The following is a 21,878-nucleotide window of genomic DNA, read 5'->3' as shown; positions in this document are numbered from 1 at the left end:
CCCTGCGCTCGCTCTCTCCTCCTCCCTGCGCTCGCTCTCTCCTCCTCCCTGCGCTCGCTCTCTCCTCCTCCCTGCGCTCGCTCTCTCCTCCTCCCTGCGCTCGCTCTCTCCTCCTCCCTGCGCTCGCTCTCTCCTCCTCCCTGCGCTCGCTCTCTCCTCCTCCCTGCGCTCGCTCTCTCCTCTCTGCGCTCGCTCTCTCCTCGCTGCGCTGCCTCTCTGCTCGCTGCGCTGCCTCTCTCTCTTTTTGCACTCTCTCTTTGCTCTCTCTCTTTTTGCACTCTCTCTTTTAGCGCTGTTTATCACTGTTTTTGCACTCTCTTTTTGCGCTCTCTTTGCGCTTGCACTCTCTTGCTCTCTCTCTCTTTTTGCGCTCTCGCTCTCCCTTTTTGCGCCTCCTCTCTCTACGCGCTCTCACTCTCTCTGCGCTCTCTCACTCTCTCTGCGCTCCCTCTCTCCTCTCTGCGCTCCCTCTCTCCTCTCTGCGCTCCCTCTCTCCTCTCTGCGCTCCCTCTCTCCTCTCTGCGCTCCCTCTCTCCTCTCTGCGCTCCCTCTCTCCTCTCTGCGCTCCCTCTCTCCTCTCTGCGCTCCCTCTCTCCTCTCTGCGCTCCCTCTCTCCTCTCTGCGCTCCCTCTCTCCTCTCTGCGCTCCCTCTCTCCTCTCGGCGCTCCCTCTCTCCTCTCGGCGCTCCCTCTCTCCTCTCGGCGCTGTCTCTCTCCTCTCGGCGCTGTCTCTCTCCTCTCGGCGCTGTCTCTCTCCTCTCGGCGCTGTCTCTCTCCTCTCGGCGCTGTCTCTCTCCTCTCGGCGCTGTCTCTCTCCTCTCGGCGCTGTCTCTCTCCTCTCGGCGCTGTCTCTCTCCTCTCGGCGCTGTCTCTCTCCTCTCGGCGCTGTCTCTCTCCTCTCGGCGCTGTCTCTCTCCTCTCGGCGCTGTCTCTCTCCTCTCGGCGCTGTCTCTCTCCTCTCGGCGCTGTCTCTCTCCTCTCGGCGCTGTCTCTCTCCTCTCGGCGCTGTCTCTCTCCTCTCGGCGCTGTCTCTCTCCTCTCGGCGCTGTCTCTCTCCTCTCGGCGCTGTCTCTCTCCTCTCGGCGCTGTCTCTCTCCTCTCGGCGCTGTCTCTCTCCTCTCGGCGCTGTCTCTCTCCTCTCGGCGCTGTCTCTCTCCTCTCGGCGCTGTCTCTCTCCTCTCGGCGCTCTCTCTCTCCTCTCGGCGCTCTCTCTCTCCTCTCGGCGCTCTCTCTCTCCTCTCGGCGCTCTCTCTCTCCTCTCGGCGCTCTCTCTCTCCTCTCGGCGCTCTCTCTCTCCTCTCGGCGCTCTCTCTCTCCTCTCGGCGCTCTCTCTCTCCTCTCGGCGCTCTCTCTCTCCTCTCGGCGCTCTCTCTCTCCTCTCGGCGCTCTCTCTCTCCTCTCGGCGCTCTCTCTCTCCTCTCGGCGCTCTCTCTCTCCTCTCGGCGCTCTCTCTCTCCTCTCGGCGCTCTCTCTCTCCTCTCGGCGCTCTCTCTCTCCTCTCGGCGCTCTCTCTCTCCTCTCGGCGCTCTCTCTCTCCTCTCGGCGCTCTCTCTCTCCTCTCGGCGCTCTCTCTCTCCTCTCGGCGCTCTCTCTCTCCTCTCGGCGCTCTCTCTCTCCTCTCGGCGCTCTCTCTCTCCTCTCGGCGCTCTCTCTCTCCTCTCGGCGCTCTCTCTCTCCTCTCGGCGCTCTCTCTCTCCTCTCGGCGCTCTCTCTCTCCTCTCGGCGCTCTCTCTCTCCTCTCGGCGCTCTCTCTCTCCTCTCGGCGCTCTCTCTCTCCTCTCGGCGCTCTCTCTCTCCTCTCGGCGCTCTCTCTCTCCTCTCGGCGCTCTCTCTCTCCTCTCGGCGCTCTCTCTCTCCTCTCGGCGCTCTCTCACTCCTCTCTGCGCTCTCTCACTCCTCTCTGCAATCTCTCTCCTGTCTGCGCTCTCCTCTCTGCGCTCTCTCACTCCTCACTCCTCTCTGCGCTCTCTCTCTTAGCGCAGTCTCTTTTAGCACTCTCTCTTTTAACACTCTCTCCACTTTGCGCTCTCTCTCTCTTTGCGCTCTCTCTCTATCTCCTCTTTGCGCTCTCTCTTTGCGCTGCCTCTCCTCTTTGTGCCCCCTCTCTCTCTCCTTTTTGCGCTCTCTCCTTTTTTCTCCTCTCTCGTGCGCGCGCACGCTCTCTCTCCTTTTTCCTGTCTTTGCGTTCTCTCGCTCCTCGTGGCGCTCTTTGCGCTCTCTCGCTCCTCTTTGCGCTCTCTCTCTCCTCTCTGCGCTCTCTCTCCTCCCTGCGCTCTCTCTCTCGTCCATGCGCTCTCTGTCTCCTCCCTGCGCTCTCTCTCTCCTCCCTGCGCTCTCTCTCTCCTCCCTGCGCTCTCCCTCTCCTCCCTGCGCGCTCTCTCTCCTCCCTGCGCCTTCTCTCTCCTCCCTGCGCCTTCTCTCTCCTCCCTGCGCTCTCTCTCTCCTCCCTGCGCTCTCTCTCTCCTCCCTGCGCTCTCTCTCTCCTCCCTGCGCTCTCTCTCTCCTCCCTGCGCTCTCTCTCTCCTCCCTGCGCTCTCTCTCTCCTCCCTGCGCTCTCTCTCTCCTCCCTGCGCTCTCTCTCTCCTCCCTGCGCTCTCTCTCTCCTCCCTGCGCTCTCTCTCTCCTCCCTGCGCTCTCTCTCTCCTCCCTGCGCTCTCTCTCTCCTCCCTGCGCTCTCTCTCTCCTCCCTGCGCTCTCTCTCTCCTCCCTGCGCTCTCTCTCTCCTCCCTGCGCTCTCTCTCTCCTCCCTGCGCTCTCTCCTCCCTGCGCTCTCTCTCTCCTCCTTGCGCTCTCTCCTCCCTGCGCTCTCTCTCTCCTCCCTGCGCTCTCTCTCCTCCCTGCGCTCTCTCTCTCCTCCCTGCGCTCTCTCTCTCCTCCCTGCGCTCTCTCTCTCCTCCCTGCGCTCTCTCTCTCCTCCCTGCGCTCTCTCTCTCCTCCCTGCGCTCTCTCTCTCCTCCCTGCGCTCTCTCTCTCCTCCCTGCGCTCTCTCTCTCCTCCCTGCGCTCTCTCTCTTTTCCCTGCCCTCTCTCTCTTTTCCCTGCCCTCTCTCTCTCCTCTCTTTGCGCTCTCTCTCTCCTCCCTGCGCTCTCTCTCTCCTCCCTGCGCTCTCTCTCTCCTCCCTGCGCTCTCTCTCTCCTCCCTGCGCTCTCTCTCCCCTCTCTGCGCTCTCTCTCTCCCCTCTCTGCGCTCTCTCTCTCCCCTCTCTGCGCTCTCTCTCTCCCCTCTCTGCGCTCTCTCTCTCCCCTCTCTGCGCTCTCTCTCCCTTCTCTGCGCTCTCTCTCTCCCCTCTCTGCGCTCTCTCTCTCTCCTCTCTGCGCTCTCTCTCTCTCCTCTCTGCGCTCTCTCACTCCTCACTCGTCTCTGCGCTCTCTCCCTCCTCTCTGTGCTCTCACTCTCTTCTCTGTGCTCTCTCTGTCTTCTCTGCACTCTCCCTCTCTTCTCTGCTGACTCTCTCTCCGCGCTCTCCCTCTCCCCTCTGCGCTCTCTCTCTCCTCTCTGCGCTCTCTCTCTCCTCTCTGCGCTCTCTCTCTCCTCTCTGCGCTCTCTCTCTCCTCTCTGCGCTCTCTCTCTCCTCTCTGCGCTCTCTCTCTCCCCTCTGCGCTCTCTCTCTCCCCTCTGCGCTCTCTCTCTCCCCTCTGCGCTCTCTCTCTCCCCTCTGCGCTCTCTCTCTCCCCTCTGCGCTCTCTCTTTCCTCTCTGCGCTCTCTCTCTCCCCTCTGCGCTCTCTCTCTCCTCTCTCCGCTCTCTCTCTCCTCTCTGCGCTCTCTCTCTCCTCTCTGCGCTCTCTCTCTCCTCTCTGCGCTCTCTCTCTCCTCTCTGCGCTCTCTCTCTCCTCTCTGCGCTCTCTCTCGCCTCTCTGCGCTCTCTCTCTCCTCTCTGCGCTCTCTCTCTCCTCTCTGCGCTCTCTCTCTCCTCTCTGCGCTCTCTCTCTCCTCTCTGCGTTCTCTCTCTCTTCTGCGCTTTCTCTCCCTCCTCTCTGCGCTCTCTCTCTCTCCACTCTGCGCTCTCTCTCTCTCCACTCTGCTCTATCTCTCACTCCTCTCTGCGCTCTCTCACTCCTCTCTGCGCGCTCTCACTCTCTCTGCGCTCTCTGTCTCCTCGCTGCCCTCTCTTACTCCTCTCTGCGCTCTCTCTCTCCCCTCTCTGCGCTCTCTCTCCCCTCTCTGCGCTCTCTCTCTCTCCTCTCTGCGCTCGCTCTCACTCCTCTCTGCGCTCTCTCACTCCTCACTCCTCTGTGCGCTCTCTCCCTCCTCTCTGTGCTCTCACTCTCTTCTCTGCGCTCTCTCTCTCCTCTCTGCGCTTCTCCTCTCTGCGCTCTCCATCTCCTCTCTGCGCTCTCTCTCTCCTCTCTGCGCTCTCTCTCTCCCCTCTGCGCTCTCTCTCTCCCCTTTGCGCTCTCTCTCTCCCCTCTGCGCTCTCTCTCTCCCTCTGCGCTCTCTCCCCTCTGCGCTCTCTCTCTCCCCTCTGCGCTCTCTCTCTCCCCTCTGCGCTCTCTCTCTCCTCTCTGCGCTCTCTCTCTCCCCTCTGCGCTCTCTCTCTCCTCTCTGCGCTCTCTCTCTCCTCTCTGCGCTCTCTCTCTCCTCCTCCCTGCGCTCGCTCTCTCCTCCTCCCTGCGCTCGCTCTCTCCTCCTCCCTGCGCTCGCTCTCTCCTCCTCCCTGCGCTCGCTCTCTCCTCCTCCCTGCGCTCGCTCTCTCCTCCTCCCTGCGCTCGCTCTCTCCTCCTCCCTGCGCTCGCTCTCTCCTCCTCCCTGCGCTCGCTCTCTCCTCCTCCCTGCGCTCGCTCTCTCCTCCTCCCTGCGCTCGCTCTCTCCTCCTCCCTGCGCTCGCTCTCTCCTCCTCCCTGCGCTCGCTCTCTCCTCCTCCCTGCGCTCGCTCTCTCCTCCTCCCTGCGCTCGCTCTCTCCTCCTCCCTGCGCTCGCTCTCTCCTCCTCCCTGCGCTCGCTCTCTCCTCCTCCCTGCGCTCGCTCTCTCCTCCTCCCTGCGCTCGCTCTCTCCTCCTCCCTGCGCTCGCTCTCTCCTCCTCCCTGCGCTCGCTCTCTCCTCCTCCCTGCGCTCGCTCTCTCCTCCTCCCTGCGCTCGCTCTCTCCTCCTCCCTGCGCTCGCTCTCTCCTCCTCCCTGCGCTCGCTCTCTCCTCCTCCCTGCGCTCGCTCTCTCCTCCTCCCTGCGCTCGCTCTCTCCTCCTCCCTGCGCTCGCTCTCTCCTCGCTGCGCTGCCTCTCTGCTCGCTGCGCTGCCTCTCTCTCTTTTTGCACTCTCTCTTTGCTCTCTCTCTTTTTGCACTCTCTCTTTTAGCGCTGTTTATCACTGTTTTTGCACTCTCTTTTTGCGCTCTCTTTGCGCTTGCACTCTCTTGCTCTCTCTCTCTTTTTGCGCTCTCGCTCTCCCTTTTTGCGCCTCCTCTCTCTACGCGCTCTCACTCTCTCTGCGCTCTCTCACTCTCTCTGCGCTCCCTCTCTCCTCTCTGCGCTCCCTCTCTCCTCTCTGCGCTCCCTCTCTCCTCTCTGCGCTCCCTCTCTCCTCTCTGCGCTCCCTCTCTCCTCTCTGCGCTCCCTCTCTCCTCTCTGCGCTCCCTCTCTCCTCTCTGCGCTCCCTCTCTCCTCTCTGCGCTCCCTCTCTCCTCTCTGCGCTCCCTCTCTCCTCTCTGCGCTCCCTCTCTCCTCTCTGCGCTCCCTCTCTCCTCTCTGCGCTCCCTCTCTCCTCTCGGCGCTGTCTCTCTCCTCTCGGCGCTGTCTCTCTCCTCTCGGCGCTGTCTCTCTCCTCTCGGCGCTGTCTCTCTCCTCTCGGCGCTGTCTCTCTCCTCTCGGCGCTGTCTCTCTCCTCTCGGCGCTGTCTCTCTCCTCTCGGCGCTGTCTCTCTCCTCTCGGCGCTGTCTCTCTCCTCTCGGCGCTGTCTCTCTCCTCTCGGCGCTGTCTCTCTCCTCTCGGCGCTGTCTCTCTCCTCTCGGCGCTGTCTCTCTCCTCTCGGCGCTGTCTCTCTCCTCTCGGCGCTGTCTCTCTCCTCTCGGCGCTGTCTCTCTCCTCTCGGCGCTGTCTCTCTCCTCTCGGCGCTGTCTCTCTCCTCTCGGCGCTGTCTCTCTCCTCTCGGCGCTGTCTCTCTCCTCTCGGCGCTGTCTCTCTCCTCTCGGCGCTGTCTCTCTCCTCTCGGCGCTGTCTCTCTCCTCTCGGCGCTGTCTCTCTCCTCTCGGCGCTGTCTCTCTCCTCTCGGCGCTGTCTCTCTCCTCTCGGCGCTGTCTCTCTCCTCTCGGCGCTGTCTCTCTCCTCTCGGCGCTGTCTCTCTCCTCTCGGCGCTGTCTCTCTCCTCTCGGCGCTGTCTCTCTCCTCTCGGCGCTGTCTCTCTCCTCTCGGCGCTGTCTCTCTCCTCTCGGCGCTGTCTCTCTCCTCTCGGCGCTGTCTCTCTCCTCTCGGCGCTGTCTCTCTCCTCTCGGCGCTGTCTCTCTCCTCTCGGCGCTGTCTCTCTCCTCTCGGCGCTGTCTCTCTCCTCTCGGCGCTGTCTCTCTCCTCTCGGCGCTGTCTCTCTCCTCTCGGCGCTGTCTCTCTCCTCTCGGCGCTGTCTCTCTCCTCTCGGCGCTGTCTCTCTCCTCTCGGCGCTGTCTCTCTCCTCTCGGCGCTGTCTCTCTCCTCTCGGCGCTGTCTCTCTCCTCTCGGCGCTGTCTCTCTCCTCTCGGCGCTGTCTCTCTCCTCTCGGCGCTGTCTCTCTCCTCTCGGCGCTGTCTCTCTCCTCTCGGCGCTGTCTCTCTCCTCTCGGCGCTCTCTCTCTCCTCTCGGCGCTCTCTCTCTCCTCTCGGCGCTCTCTCTCTCCTCTCGGCGCTGTCTCTCTCCTCTCGGCGCTGTCTCTCTCCTCTCGGCGCTCTCTCTCTCCTCTCGGCGCTCTCTCTCTCCTCTCGGCGCTGTCTCTCTCCTCTCGGCGCTCTCTCTCTCCTCTCGGCGCTCTCTCTCTCCTCTCGGCGCTCTCTCTCTCCTCTCGGCGCTCTCTCTCTCCTCTCGGCGCTCTCTCTCTCCTCTCGGCGCTCTCTCTCTCCTCTCGGCGCTCTCTCTCTCCTCTCGGCGCTCTCTCTCTCCTCTCGGCGCTCTCTCTCTCCTCTCGGCGCTCTCTCTCTCCTCTCGGCGCTCTCTCTCTCCTCTCGGCGCTGTCTCTCTCCTCTCGGCGCTGTCTCTCTCCTCTCGGCGCTCTCTCTCTCCTCTCGGCGCTCTCTCTCTCCTCTCGGCGCTCTCTCTCTCCTCTCGGCGCTCTCTCTCTCCTCTCGGCGCTCTCTCTCTCCTCTCGGCGCTCTCTCTCTCCTCTCGGCGCTCTCTCTCTCCTCTCGGCGCTCTCTCTCTCCTCTCGGCGCTCTCTCTCTCCTCTCGGCGCTCTCTCTCTCCTCTCGGCGCTCTCTCTCTCCTCTCGGCGCTCTCTCTCTCCTCTCGGCGCTCTCTCTCTCCTCTCGGCGCTCTCTCTCTCCTCTCGGCGCTCTCTCACTCCTCTCTGCGCTCTCTCACTCCTCTCTGCGCTCTCTCTCTCCTCTCTGCGCTCTCTCTCTCCTCTCTGCGCTCTCTCTCTCCTCTCTGCGCTCTCTCTCTCCTCTCTGCAATCTCTCTCCTGTCTGCGCTCTCCTCTCTGCGCTCTCTCACTCCTCACTCCTCTCTGCGCTCTCTCTCTTAGCGCACTGTCTCTTTTAGCACTCTCTCTTTTAACACTCTCTCCACTTTGCGCTCTCTCTCTCTTTGCGCTCTCTCTCTATCTCCTCTTTGCGCTCTCTCTTTGCGCTGCCTCTCCTCTTTGTGCCCCCTCTCTCTCTCCTTTTTGCGCTCTCTCCTTTTTTCTCCTCTCTCGTGCGCGCGCACGCTCTCTCTCCTTTTTCCTGTCTTTGCGTTCTCTCGCTCCTCGTGGCGCTCTTTGCGCTCTCTCGCTCCTCTTTGCGCTCTCTCTCTCCTCTCTGCGCTCTCTCTCCTCCCTGCGCTCTCTCTCTCGTCCATGCGCTCTCTGTCTCCTCCCTGCGCTCTCTCTCTCCTCCCTGCGCTCTCTCTCTCCTCCCTGCGCTCTCCCTCTCCTCCCTGCGCGCTCTCTCTCCTCCCTGCGCCTTCTCTCTCCTCCCTGCGCCTTCTCTCTCCTCCCTGCGCTCTCTCTCTCCTCCCTGCGCTCTCTCTCTCCTCCCTGCGCTCTCTCTCTCCTCCCTGCGCTCTCTCTCTCCTCCCTGCGCTCTCTCTCTCCTCCCTGCGCTCTCTCTCTCCTCCCTGCGCTCTCTCTCTCCTCCCTGCGCTCTCTCTCTCCTCCCTGCGCTCTCTCTCTCCTCCCTGCGCTCTCTCTCTCCTCCCTGCGCTCTCTCTCTCTCCTCCCTGCGCTCTCTCCTCCCTGCGCTCTCTCTCTCCTCCTTGCGCTCTCTCCTCCCTGCGCTCTCTCTCTCCTCCCTGCGCTCTCTCTCCTCCCTGCGCTCTCTCTCTCCTCCCTGCGCTCTCTCTCTCCTCCCTGCGCTCTCTCTCTCCTCCCTGCGCTCTCTCTCTCCTCCCTGCGCTCTCTCTCTTTTCCCTGCCCTCTCTCTCTTTTCCCTGCCCTCTCTCTCTCCTCTCTTTGCGCTCTCTCTCTCCTCCCTGCGCTCTCTCTCTCCTCCCTGCGCTCTCTCTCTCCTCCCTGCGCTCTCTCTCTCCTCCCTGCGCTCTCTCTCTCCTCCCTGCGCTCTCTCTCTCCTCCCTGCGCTCTCTCTCCTCCCTGCGCTCTCTCTCTCCTCCCTGCGCTCTCTCTCTCCTCCCTGCGCTCTCTCTCTCCTCCCTGCGCTCTCTCTCTCCTCCCTGCGCTCTCTCTCTCCTCCCTGCGCTCTCTCTCTCCTCCCTGCGCTCTCTCTCTCCTCCCTGCGCTCTCTCTCTCCTCCCTGCGCTCTCTCTCTCCTCCCTGCGCTCTCTCTCTTTTCCCTGCCCTCTCTCTCTTTTCCCTGCCCTCTCTCTCTCCTCTCTTTGCGCTCTCTCTCTCCTCCCTGCGCTCTCTCTCTCCTCCCTGCGCTCTCTCTCTCCTCCCTGCGCTCTCTCTCTCCTCCCTGCGCTCTCTCTCCCCTCTCTGCGCTCTCTCTCTCCCCTCTCTGCGCTCTCTCTCTCCCCTCTCTGCGCTCTCTCTCTCCCCTCTCTGCGCTCTCTCTCTCCCCTCTCTGCGCTCTCTCTCCCTTCTCTGCGCTCTCTCTCTCCCCTCTCTGCGCTCTCTCTCTCTCCTCTCTGCGCTCTCTCTCTCTCCTCTCTGCGCTCTCTCACTCCTCACTCGTCTCTGCGCTCTCTCCCTCCTCTCTGTGCTCTCACTCTCTTCTCTGTGCTCTCTCTGTCTTCTCTGCACTCTCCCTCTCTTCTCTGCTGACTCTCTCTCCGCGCTCTCCCTCTCCCCTCTGCGCTCTCTCTCTCCTCTCTGCGCTCTCTCTCTCCTCTCTGCGCTCTCTCTCTCCTCTCTGCGCTCTCTCTCTCCTCTCTGCGCTCTCTCTCTCCCCTCTGCGCTCTCTCTCTCCCCTCTGCGCTCTCTCTCTCCCCTCTGCGCTCTCTCTCTCCCCTCTGCGCTCTCTCTCTCCCCTCTGCGCTCTCTCTCTCCCCTCTGCGCTCTCTCTTTCCTCTCTGCGCTCTCTCTCTCCCCTCTGCGCTCTCTCTCTCCTCTCTCCGCTCTCTCTCTCCTCTCTGCGCTCTCTCTCTCCTCTCTGCGCTCTCTCTCTCCTCTCTGCGCTCTCTCTCTCCTCTCTGCGCTCTCTCTCTCCTCTCTGCGCTCTCTCTCGCCTCTCTGCGCTCTCTCTCTCCTCTCTGCGCTCTCTCTCTCCTCTCTGCGCTCTCTCTCTCCTCTCTGCGCTCTCTCTCTCCTCTCTGCGTTCTCTCTCTCTTCTGCGCTTTCTCTCCCTCCTCTCTGCGCTCTCTCTCTCTCCACTCTGCGCTCTCTCTCTCTCCACTCTGCTCTATCTCTCACTCCTCTCTGCGCTCTCTCACTCCTCTCTGCGCGCTCTCACTCTCTCTGCGCTCTCTGTCTCCTCGCTGCCCTCTCTTACTCCTCTCTGCGCTCTCTCTCTCCCCTCTCTGCGCTCTCTCTCCCCCCTCTGCGCTCTCTCTCTCTCCTCTCTGCGCTCGCTCTCACTCCTCTCTGCGCTCTCTCACTCCTCACTCCTCTGTGCGCTCTCTCCCTCCTCTCTGTGCTCTCACTCTCTTCTCTGCGCTCTCTCTCTCCTCTCTGCGCTTCTCCTCTCTGCGCTCTCCATCTCCTCTCTGCGCTCTCTCTCTCCTCTCTGCGCTCTCTCTCTCCCCTCTGCGCTCTCTCTCTCCCCTCTGCGCTCTCTCTCTCCCCTTTGCGCTCTCTCTCTCCCCTCTGCGCTCTCTCTCTCCCCTCTGCGCTCTCTCCCCTCTGCGCTCTCTCTCTCCCCTCTGCGCTCTCTCTCTCCCCTCTGCGCTCTCTCTCTCCCCTCTGCGCTCTCTCTCTCCTCTCTGCGCTCTCTCTCTCCCCTCTGCGCTCTCTCTCTCCTCTCTGCGCTCTCTCTCTCCTCTCTGCGCTCTCTCTCTCCTCTCTGCGCTCTCTCTCTCCTCTCTGCGCTCTCTCTCTCCTCTCTGCGCTCTCTCTCTCCTCTCTGCGCTCTCTCTCTCCTCTCTGCGCTCTCTCTCTCCTCTCTGCGCTCTCTCTCTCCTCTCTGCGCTCTCTCTCTCCTCTCTGCGCTCTCTCTCTCCTCTCTGCGCTCTCTCTCTCCTCTCTGCGCTCTCTCTCTCCTCTCTGCGCTCTCTCTCTCCTCTCTGCGCTCTCTCTCTCCTCTCTGCGCTCTCTCTCTCCTCTCTGCGCTCTCTCTCTCCTCTCTGCGCTCTCTCTCTCCTCTCTGCGCTCTCTCTCTCCTCTCTGCGCTCTCTCTCTCCTCTCTGCGCTCTCTCTCTCCTCTCTGCGCTCTCTCTCTCCTCTCTGCGCTCTCTCTCTCCTCTCTGCGCTCTCTCTCTCCTCTCTGCGCTCTCTCTCTCCTCTCTGCGCTCTCTCTCTCCTCTCTGCGCTCTCTCTCTCCTCTCTGCGCTCTCTCCTCTCTGCGCTCTCCTCTCTGCGCTCTCTCACCCCTCACTCCTCTCTGCGCTCTCTCTCTCTTAGCGCACTCTCTCTTTTAGCACTCTCTCTCTCTTTTAACACTCTCTCCAATTTGCGCTCTCTTTCTCTTTGCGCTCTCTTTCTATCTCTTTGCGCTCTCTCTTTGCGCTGCCTCTCCTCTTTGTGCCCCCTCTCTCTCTCCTTTTTGCGCTCTCTCCTTTTTTCTGCTCTCTCGTGCGCGCGCACGCTCTCCTTTTTCCTGTCTTTGCGGTCTCTCACTCCTCGTGGCGCTCTTTGCGCTCTCTCTCTCCCCTCTGCGCTCTCTCTCTCCCCTCTGCGCTCTCTCTCTCCTCTCTGCGCTCTCTCTCTCCTCTCTGCGCTCTCTCTCTCCTCTCTGCGCTCTCTCTCTTCTCTCTGCGCTCTCTCTCTTCTCTCTGCGCTCTCTCTCTCCTCTCTGCGCTCTCGCTCTCCTCTCTGCGCTCTCGCTCTCCTCTCTGCGCTCTCTCTCTCTTCTCTGCGCTCTCTCTCTCCTCTCTGCGCTCTCTCTCTCCTCTCTGCGCTCTCTCTCTCCTCTCTGCGCTCTCTCTCTCCTCTCTGCGCTCTCTCTCTCCTCTCTGCGCTCTCTCTCTCCTCTCTGTGCTCTCTCTCTCCTCTCTGCGCTCTCTCTCTCCTCTCTGCGCTCTCTCTCTCCTCTCTGCGCTCTCTCTCTCCTCTCTGCGCTCTCTCTCTCCTCTCTGCGCTCTCTCTCTCCTCTCTGCGCTCTCTCTCTCCTCTCTGCGCTCTCCTCTCTGCGCTCTCTCACTCCTCACTCCTCTCTGCGCTCTCTCTCTCTCTTAGCGCACTCTCTCTCTCTTAGCGCACTCTCTTTTAGCACTCTCTCTCTCTTTTAACACTCTCTCCACTTTGTGCTCTCTCTCTCTTTGCGCTCTCTTTCTATCTCTTTGCGCTCTCTCTTTGCGCTGCCTCTGCTCTTTGTGCCTCCTCTCTCTCTCCTTTTTGCGCTCTCTCCTTTTTTCTGCTCTCGTGCGCGCGCACGCTCTCCTTTTTCCTGTCTTTGCGTTCTCTTGCTCATCGTGGCGCTCTTTGCGCTCTCTCGCACCTCTTTGCGCTCTCTCTCTCCTCTCTGCGCTCTCTGTCCTCCCTGCGCTCTCTCTCTCCTCCCTGCGCTCTCTCTCTCCTCCCTGCGCTCTCTCTCTCCTCCCTGCGCTCTCTCTCTCCTCCCTGCGCTCTCTCTCTCTCCTCCCTGCGCTCTCTCTCTCTCCTCCCTGCGCTCTCTCTCTCTCCTCCCTGCGCTCTCTCTCTCCTCCCTGCGCTCTCTCTCTCCTCCCTGCGCTCTCTCTCTCCTCCCTGCGCTCTCTCTCTCTCCTCCCTGCGCTCTCTCTCTCCTCCCTGCGCTCTCTCTCTCCTCCCTGCGCCCTTCTCTCTCCTCCCTGCGCCCTCCCTCTCTCTCCTCCCTGCGCTCTCTCTCTCCTCCCTGCGCCCTCCCTCTCTCTCCTCCCTGCGCTCTCTCTCTCCTCCCTGCGCTCTCTCTCTCCTCCCTGCGCTCTCTCTCTCCTCCCTGCGCTCTCTCTCTCCTCCCTGCGCTCTCCATCTCCTCCCTGCGCTCTCTCTCTCCTCCCTACGCTCTCTCTCTCCTCCCTGCGCTCTCTCTCTCCTCCCTGCCCTCTCTCTCTCCTCCCTGCCCTCTCTCTCTCCTCCCTGAGCTCTCTCTCTCCTCCCTGCCCTCTCTCTCTCCTCCCTGCCCTCTCTCTCTCCTCCCTGCCCTGTCTCTCTCCTCCCTGCCCTCTCTCTCTCCTCCCTGCCCTGTCTCTCTCCTCCCTGCCCTGTCTCTCTCCTCCCTGCCCTGTCTCTCTCCTCCCTGCCCTGTCTCTCTCCTCCCTGCCCTGTCTCTCTCCTCCCTGCCCTGTCTCTCTCCTCCCTGCCCTGTCTCTCTCCTCCCTGCCCTGTCTCTCTCCTCCCTGCCCTGTCTCTCTCCTCCCTGCCTTGTCTCTCTCCTCCCTGCCCTGTCTCTCTCCTCCCTGCCCTGTCTCTCTCCTCCCTGCCCTGTCTCTCTCCTCCCTGCCCTGTCTCTCTCCTCCCTGCCCTGTCTCTCTCCTCCCTGCCCTGTCTCTCTCCTCCCTGCCCTGTCTCTCTCCTCCCTGCCCTGTCTCTCTCCTCCCTGCCCTGTCTCTCTCCTCCCTGCCCTGTCTCTCTCCTCCCTGCCCTGTCTCTCTCCTCCCTGCCCTGTCTCTCTCCTCCCTGCCCTGTCTCTCTCCTCCCTGCCCTGTCTCTCTCCTCCCTGCCCTGTCTCTCTCCTCCCTGCCCTGTCTCTCTCCTCCCTGCCCTGTCTCTCTCCTCCCTGCCCTGTCTCTCTCCTCCCTGCCCTGTCTCTCTCCTCCCTGCCCTGTCTCTCTCCTCCCTGCCCTGTCTCTCTCCTCCCTGCCCTGTCTCTCTCCTCCCTGCCCTGTCTCTCTCCTCCCTGCCCTGTCTCTCTCCTCCCTGCCCTGTCTCTCTCCTCCCTGCCCTGTCTCTCTCCTCCCTGCCCTGTCTCTCTCCTCCCTGCCCTGTCTCTCTCCTCCCTGCCCTGTCTCTCTCCTCCCTGCCCTGTCTCTCTCCTCCCTGCCCTGTCTCTCTCCTCCCTGCCCTGTCTCTCTCCTCCCTGCCCTGTCTCTCTCCTCCCTGCCCTGTCTCTCTCCTCCCTGCCCTGTCTCTCTCCTCCCTGCCCTCTCTCTCTCCTCCCTGCCCTCTCTCTCTCCTCCCTGCCCTCTCTCTCTCCTCCCTGCCCTCTCTCTCTCCTCCCTGCCCTCTCTCTCTCCTCCCTGCCCTCTCTCTCTCCTCTCTGCCCTCTCTCTCTCCTCCCTGCCCTCTCTCTCTCCTCCCTGCCCTCTCTCTCTCTCCTCCCTGCCCTCTCTCTCTCCTCCCTGCGCTCGCTCTCTCTCCTCCCTGCGCTCGCTCTCTCTCCTCCCTGCGCTCGCTCTCTCTCCTCCCTGCGCTCGCTCTCTCTCCTCCCTGCGCTCGCTCTCTCTCCTCCCTGCGCTCGCTCTCGCTCTCTCTCCTCCCTGCGCTCGCTCTCGCTCTCTCTCCTCCCTGCGCTCGCTCTCGCTCTCTCTCCTCCCTGCGCTCGCTCTCGCTCTCTCTCCTCCCTGCGCTCGCTCTCGCTCTCTCCTGCCTGCGCTCGCTCTCGCTCTCTCCTGCCTGCGCTCGCTCTCGCTCTCTCCTGCCTGCGCTCGCTCTCGCTCTCTCCTGCCTGCGCTCGCTCTCTCTCTCTCCCTCCTGCGCTCGCTCTCTCTCTCTCCTGCCTGCGCTCGCTCTCTCTCTCTCCTGCCTGCGCTCGCTCTCTCTCTCTTTTAGCGCTCTTTATCACTCTTTTTGCACTCTCTTTTTGCGCTCTCTTTGCGCTTGCTCTCGCTCTTTTTGCGCTTGATCTCGCTCGTTTTGCGCTCTCTCGCTCTTTTTGCGCTCTCTCGCTCCTTTTTGCGCTCTCTCGCTCCTTTTTGCGCTCTCTCGCTCCTTTTTGCTCTCTCTCCCCTCTTTGCGCTCGCTCTTTCTCCCCTATTTGCGCTCGCTCTCTCTCCTTTTTGCTCTCTCCTTTTTGCTCTCTCTCTCCTTTTTGCTCTCTCGCGCGCGCTCTCTTTTTGTAAAGACTACTTAAAACATGGCTCTTTTGGCCATGCTTATGGTCACCCATCCTAATGTATCATTCTTTGGTTCGGTGTCAGTTTTCACTTGATTAGACCCTTTTTGAGTGCCATGGAATGTTTTATTATATTAAAGGCTCAAATCCAAGTTATTGTTTTGAATCACTGTCAAGAATGCATTAGTTTTGAGCAGACTATTTACTGTAATTCAGTTTGTTGTTTTCTTTTTTAGTTGAGCTGCCAGGACTGGAAAGTAGCGAACATAACCCCAATTTAAAAAAAGGAGGTGGTAGAGAGAAAACTGAACTATAGGCCAGTTAGCTTAATATTAATAGCAGGCAAAATGCTATAAGCTATTATTAGGGATGTGGTAACAGTGTTCTTAAAAAAATCATAATTGATGACTCATTGAGGGTAATATGTTAGCACAAATTGAAGACTGGTTAATGGACAGTAAACAGTAGGAATAAATAGGATATTTTTGGGTTGGCGGATTGTAACTAGCAGGGTACCATGAGGATATGTACTTGGGCCTCAGCTATTTACAGCCTATATTTATAACTTAGATGAGGGCACTGAGTGTAACATATCAAAGCTTGCTGATGATAAGCTAGATGGGAAAGAGAGCAGTGAAGCTGCAGAAGAATGTACCTTAGATGTCGACATACAAGTTGACCTTTGAAGCCTCAAAATCCCTACCAAAAACGGGGTTGACTTTTATACTCAGCATAAAAGTGAACAGCTGGTATGGATGGCCACCATTTTTTTGAAATGTCGTCATCATCCAACACAAAGAGTGGATGTGTCATAAACTCTCCATCTTCAGTACACAGCCTGTATTGCCTGCTTGATCCCTTGTGCCTAATTGCAAGGTACTGGCAAGTTAATCATGCATTTATGGGGTGAAAAATTGAGGCTGACTGCTAGTGTGAGTATAGCATGTTGCGGCTGAAAATTTGGGGTTGGTGGAGGAGAGGGATTTAATTTTATGCCAATTATATGCAAAAACATGATTTTTTGGGGGAAAAAGTGGAGTCGTCTTATAGCAGTCGACTTGCACGTGATGTTTTACAGTAGACAAATTGGGTGAGCGGGTTACAACATGGTGAAATGTGAAGTTATCCTAATTTGGTAGGAAAATTAAAAAAGCACAATATTTTATGAATGATGAGAGACTGGGGAATGCTTGCATTCAGAGGGCCCTTATCGTCCTTGCTCTTTGAGGAGAGATTGAGTGGACTAGGTTTATATTCCTTGAAGTTTAGAAGAATGGGAGGTAATCCAACTGAAACATAAACTTTTTAAGGGGCTTGACAGGGTATATGCTGAGAAAATGGTTCCCCTGTCTGGGCAATCTAGAACACAAAGTCACAGTCTCAGAATAAAAGGTCAGCCATTTAGGACTGGGATGAGAAATTTCTTCACTCAGAAGGTTGTGAATCTTTGGAGTTTTGTAGCCCCAGGGAGTTGAGCATATTCAAGACAGAGCTCAGTTAGATTTTTGGATACAAAGGAGATTGATTGAAAGATATAGGGATTGTGCAGGAAAATGAAGTTGAGGAGAAGATCGTCCGTGATCTTGTTGAATAACACAACTTGCTTTAAGGGCCAAATGGCTCCAATTTTTATGTTCTTATCCATCAGCTGATTTTTTCCTTTTGGGTTTTTGCTGTAATGGTGTATTCACACTCATACCTCTTAATTGGAACATGATTTGGAAATATTTTGAGTCCACTGAATTTACAATTGCTGATTAATGTCACACGTATCAAAAAGTAATGGGGAATAGGAGTAAATTATAAGCTGGAGCAGTCCGAGTTATTTCTTCAGCCTCTCCACAGGCGGCTCAAATTTTCTTGCAATGGAGTGATTGGCAATGTACACCACAAATTTTTATTGTCTAATGTGCCAATATCTCTGTTAACTTCTCTGTTTTCCTTCATTTACAATTAGAATACATTTAACATATCAAATCCAAAGCAGTTGGCCATTTTTCTCAGTAATTTTACATTAATTAGAAACTAGGTGGCAATGTAAAGATTTAGAACACTGCCTTTAATGTGCGACCAAAACATGGCAGTTATGGCACCAGCCAATCTCCTGTAGAAATTGAATCAGTAATTGGATCCCATAGTCGTCCTACTTCCATTCAGACCATGTAGTTCTGTGTGGAATTTGAGTACAGAGATTCCACAAGTTTGCTGATGCTGTTTTCTAGCTGTAGATATGATGTTTCCGGAACAACTGCTGCTAAAGCTGAGGATCATGTGAACCAATGCAATGGTTTGTTTGTTGCCACTCTAATCCTACGGGCTTTGGAGACATGTTTAATGAAACCTATTTCAGAACGATAAATTGCACTGGTGCCAGACTATCAACTCCATTATTTTTAAACCTAAATGGCAGCAATGTAAAACTGGTATTAATCCAGCAAAAACATAATAGTCATTAATTTTTCAAGGCTGCTGTATGTCAATGAACTAAATACAAAAAAAAACCTGTAGGTGCTGGAAGCCTGAAATAGACACAAAATGCTGGACACTCTGAGGCCAAGTAACAGCTTTGAGAATAGAGGAATTGATGTTTTGGTTGTGGGCCCCTTTGTCCTTTTTGTGACAAAACATTTGATGCTGCATAACCTGTAAATGTTTACAACGTTTTCTGTTATTTCAAATTTTCAGCAACTGCAATTTTTGTTGCCCCTCTAGGAAAAGTATGTGAGGGGCGGGGAAATAATAGGTAAAATATAAATTACACATTTTGGTTACTTTGTTTTGATTACATTGGAACATGAGGAGTAGGCCATTCAGCCCCTTAAATCTGCTTGTTTGGATTGTTGGAAGGTAAAAAACAAAGGCGGAAATATGTGAGCACCCTCACTGACAAGATTGTGTCAATGGGTCATAGATGCGTGGATCCCAATATTGTCAAAAGATCATTTCTAAAACATAGGATATCGAATGCACAAGACAGTACCAAGGGCAATTTCTTGTGGAATGATGATGCCAAACATATTGATGCTAAGACTAGGAAGATCTATATGATGTATAACCAGGCTGTTGGGGCAAATTGCTCAGTGATCAGAGTGATTTTTGAAGGATTTCAGTGTGAAGTATTGTAGTTAATTTGTTATGGTATATTTTTGTATTGCGTTGGATGAAATAGTTTGTAATGTTATAAAATAAGAACGTTAGAGAATTAAAATGAATTCTTTAGTGTTCTTGGTTTATACCGTTCCATTTTAAAGTTAATCTAACCATCTCCCCATGACATTTAGTTACCATCGCTGAATTCCTGCACCAACATCCTGGGGGTTACCATTGACCAGAGACTGAAATGGACTAGCCATATAAGTACTGTGGCTAGAGCAGGTCAGAGGCTGGGAATTCTGCAGAGAGTAACTCACCACCCAAAGCCTGTCCACCATTTACAAGGTACAATTCAGGAGTGTGATGGAATACTCTACTTGCCAGGATGAGTGCTGCTTCAATAACACTCAATATGCTCAGAACCATCCAGGATAAAGCAGCCTGCTTGATTGGCACCCCATCCACCACCTTAAACATTCACTTCTTCCACCTTCACACCTTCAATGGTGTGTACCAATTACAAGATAGCAGGGCAGCAACTTGCCAAGGCTCCTTTAACAGAACCATCCAAACCCACAACCCTTACCATCAAGAAGGACAAGGGCAGCAGATACATGGAAACACCAACACCTACAAATATCCCTCCAAGCCATGCACCATCCTGAATTGGAACTATATTGCCATGCCTTCACTGTGGCTGAATCAAAAATCCCAGAAATCCCTTACAGCACTGTGGGCACATCTATAACAGTTGGACTGCAGCGGTTCAAGAAGGTGGTTCACCACCACAGGAAGGGCAACAAATGCTGGCATTGCCAGTGATGCTCCCATCCTATGAAAGAAAAGATTAAAAATTTGCATTATCCTTTTGCCAATGCTTTCCTGTAGGCCCATTTTTTTTAGAAAATGGAGTTGGTCTTCATTCTCAGAATTGGTCTCTATTGGATATACAGGAGAGTTAAGAAAAGGATAGAATGAGTGAGTGCAGGGGAATGGCACATTGAGATCATTTTAGTGTTGCTTGCATTATACCTGGGATTTAGCATAACTTTTAAATACTTCTGTCTTCAAACATACTACTGAGTTCATTTTTTTAAAGAAAACTCTGATCCCAGATCTCCTGACCTAATTGCAGATTTCAGCTGTTATTTCAGACAAACTGCTTGTCCTTCCTTCCCTCTATTTCTCCTATTCAAACATATTCCTGCTTTATTTTCTCTCCGTTGCAATCACCCTGATGCTGTTTGTCAATTTTAAGTTTTCAACCATTGGATGCTTGCATAACTGGATTTTTTGTTATGTACTTTATATTTATTCAGTTTGACTAATATTGTGTTTATCTGCTATTTCATAACTGGCATATTTTGTTTTTATAACCCCAGACCTTCTCTGCACGGTGGGAGGTTTGTTAGCGAACTACATGCACTTGTATTAGCCTTTTTAACACATTAAGCACCTCAAGCACTTAGCAGAGGTGAAACAGTTGTCAAACTGGTAGAAAAGTTAATGGTGACGAAAGGCCTGTTTATAAGTGAAGTTTTGAGAAGGGTTTTTTTTATCAGAACTTTGGTCTACTCCTGCTCCTTTCAGCCATTTGAGCCTGCTCCACCATTCAAGAAGATCATGGCTGACCTGGTTGTGGTCTCAACTCCACTTGCTATCTGCCTCTTATTCCCTTGATTCCCTTGTCTATCAAAAACCTGTCTAACTCTGCCTACAATAAATTGACCCAGCCTCCACTAATTTCTGGGGAAAAGAATTCCACATACTCACGGTCCTTTGAGGGAAAAAAATTATCCTCCTCTCCATCCTAAACAGTAAACCTCTTATCTTTAACCCGTCCCCTGGCTCTAGTCTCCCGCAAATGGAAACATCCTTGCAGTATCTATCCTATCGAATCCCTTGAGGGTTAAATATGGTGAAGAGGGATTTTTTTTCCACTTGAATAGAATGAAGAAAAGATGGGTGATTTGGAGGAACATAAGTCTGAAGGGTGTTCCAGTAGTAGTGTAGAATTGGACAATGAAAGAATTTTTAAAGCAGGAGGACTATTTTTAAATTGATATGTTCTACCAAATGAAGATTGATGGAACCAAGACAGATGTCTGAGATGGGATGTGGGGAGCAAATTATTTTTTTTTTACCAAATTGACATTTGTATAGCATGGTCCTCGTGAAGCTGATGAATAGTACCATCATAGAATCATAAAATGAAATGGCACAGAAGAGCTGGCATGGACTGAAAGGTCTCCTTAACAATTATTTAATTAGCCCCACTCCGCTTTTCCTTCCCCGTAGCCCTGCAAGTTTTCCCTGCAATTATTTATCCAGTTCCCTTTTGAAAGCTGTTATTGAATTGTTTCCACTACCCTTTAGGCAGTACATTCTAAATCGTAAAAACTCGATATGTAAACCTTTTTTCCCCTCATGTCGCCTCTGGTTCTTTTGCTCATTACCTTAATTCTGTGTCCTCCTGGTTACCAACCCTTCTGCCACGAGAAACAGTTTCTCTTTAACGGTTTTATTAAGAGTAATTAATGATTTTGAACACCTATGAATTCTCTCCTTTGATCTTCTCTCTTCTGTAGTCTTCCCACATAACTGAAACCCTCATACCTAGTACCATTCTTGGTTAATATCCTCTGTACCCTCAAGGGCTTTACATCCTTCCTGAAGTGTGGTGCCCAGAATATTGAGTTTGAATGGCTCTAAAGTGCCTTGTTGAAAGATGAGTTGCCGTTCCTTGAGCATCATTGGAATGATACAAGAAGCCGAGAACAAGGCCGTGGGGCAGAAAATTGAAATGGATGGCAACTGAAAGCTAGGGGTCATGCTAAATTCCTCCGTAGCCATGACCCTGAGTTCGATATTGAGTTCAACAATTTTGGATGAAAATCTCTGCCCCCATTTTTTCGGACAGCTGCTGTTGTCAATGATTCTACCTGTTTACGTCTTCACTTTACTTGCAGCACATATACTAAAATTGGAACAATACAGAGAAGTCTAGTATGGCCCCTGCACAAGGATAACATGCAAATTTGTGAACAGTTCCATTTTTTTTTCTGATCACATTTTCATTTAATGTTGGCAAGTTTCCTTTAAATTTTGTCTTTGTTTTTGCAGTTTCCCTTTAAGTGGTTGCTTTTCACTTTGTCCCTGATTTTGTTAATTTAGTTTGTTTTACTCTTAAGAGTTACAATCCCCCTTTGCCTTGCAGTATCATTCATTTTGTCATTTGATTGCCCATGTTTCCACCCTATCACAGACCTTCCGTTTTTGTTTTTTACCTGCTCTTCTACTTCTATACTTAAAATCTGTTACATCTCTAACTTTTCCAAGTTCTGATGATAAGTTATCAACCTTTAAATGTTAACTCTGTTTTCTCTCCAGATGGTGCCTGACCTGTTAAGTATTTTCAGTTTTTATTTCAGATTTCCAACATCAGCAGTATTTTGCTTTTGGCTTTTTAAACAGCTCACTCTATCCATCTGTGTATACATACTTCCAGGTCTCACTGTTATTTTTCACATTTAAAACTGCACCATTTAGTTTTTATTACCTCTCTTTATTATCTCTCCTCATTCTTCCTACCAAATCACTTCACATTTCTCTGAATTAAATTTCAACTGCCATGTGTCTGCCCATTTCACCAATCCATAGCATCCTGAAGTCTGTTACTATCCTCTACATTGTTTACTGCATTTCTGTGTTTCGTGTCATTCGCCAACTTGTTGCACTCCTATATCCAAGTGCAGGCCATTTAATGTGGACCAAAAGGAGCAGTGGTCCTAATACCCCCCAAAAAACCACTGTAAACTTCTCTCCAATGTGCAAAACAGCCATTCACCACTACTACTTGTCCTTAGCCAATTTTGTATGCATGGAATGAATGTCCCTTTAATCTCATGGGGTACAATGTTGCTAACAGGTTTATCATGTGTTATTTTATCAGATGCCTTTGAAAGTTTACATGCACAACATCAGCCACAATACTTAATCAGTTCTCTCTGTTGCTTTATTAAAAAACTCAGTCAAGTTAGTCAGACACAATTTGCCTTTAACAAATTTGTGCTGACTTTGATATATTAGCCCTTATTTTTCCTGGTGCCAATTCATTATGTTCTAGGTTGCTGTCTGTATAAGTTTCACCACTACTATTGTCTGGCTGACTGGTCCATAGTTGCTGAGTTT

At 54.5% G+C, this 21,878-nt stretch overlaps 2 protein-coding genes and 1 non-coding gene across 3 annotated transcripts in view; 2 read left to right on the top strand and 1 right to left on the bottom strand.

The window, feature by feature from the left end:
* Positions 1 to 3,296, bottom strand: part of LOC144687230 (uncharacterized) — a gene marked incomplete at its 5' end in the record, with an annotated part of 14,804 nt that extends 11,508 nt beyond the window's left edge. The window contains 3 exon segments of the mRNA XM_078553045.1: positions 1,466 to 1,864; positions 2,010 to 2,137; positions 3,041 to 3,296. Of these exon segments, the coding sequence (XP_078409171.1) occupies positions 1,466 to 1,864; positions 2,010 to 2,137; positions 3,041 to 3,296 (783 nt within the window).
* Positions 1 to 21,878, top strand: part of fam222aa (family with sequence similarity 222 member Aa) — a 359,807-nt gene that overhangs the window by 108,022 nt on the left and 229,907 nt on the right. The gene's annotated exons all lie outside the window — the stretch shown is intronic.
* Positions 20,638 to 20,747, top strand: LOC144688151 (U6 spliceosomal RNA). Its single transcript, XR_013578355.1, has one exon. It is a non-coding gene; the product is annotated as a U6 spliceosomal RNA (small nuclear RNA).

This window comes from Cetorhinus maximus, chromosome 12 (genome assembly GCF_964194155.1).
Source record: "Cetorhinus maximus chromosome 12, sCetMax3.hap1.1, whole genome shotgun sequence".
Taxonomy (NCBI): Eukaryota; Metazoa; Chordata; class Chondrichthyes; order Lamniformes; family Cetorhinidae; genus Cetorhinus; species Cetorhinus maximus.
Note: the sequence above shows the minus strand (reverse complement) of the source record. Positions and strands in the feature narration are given on the sequence as shown.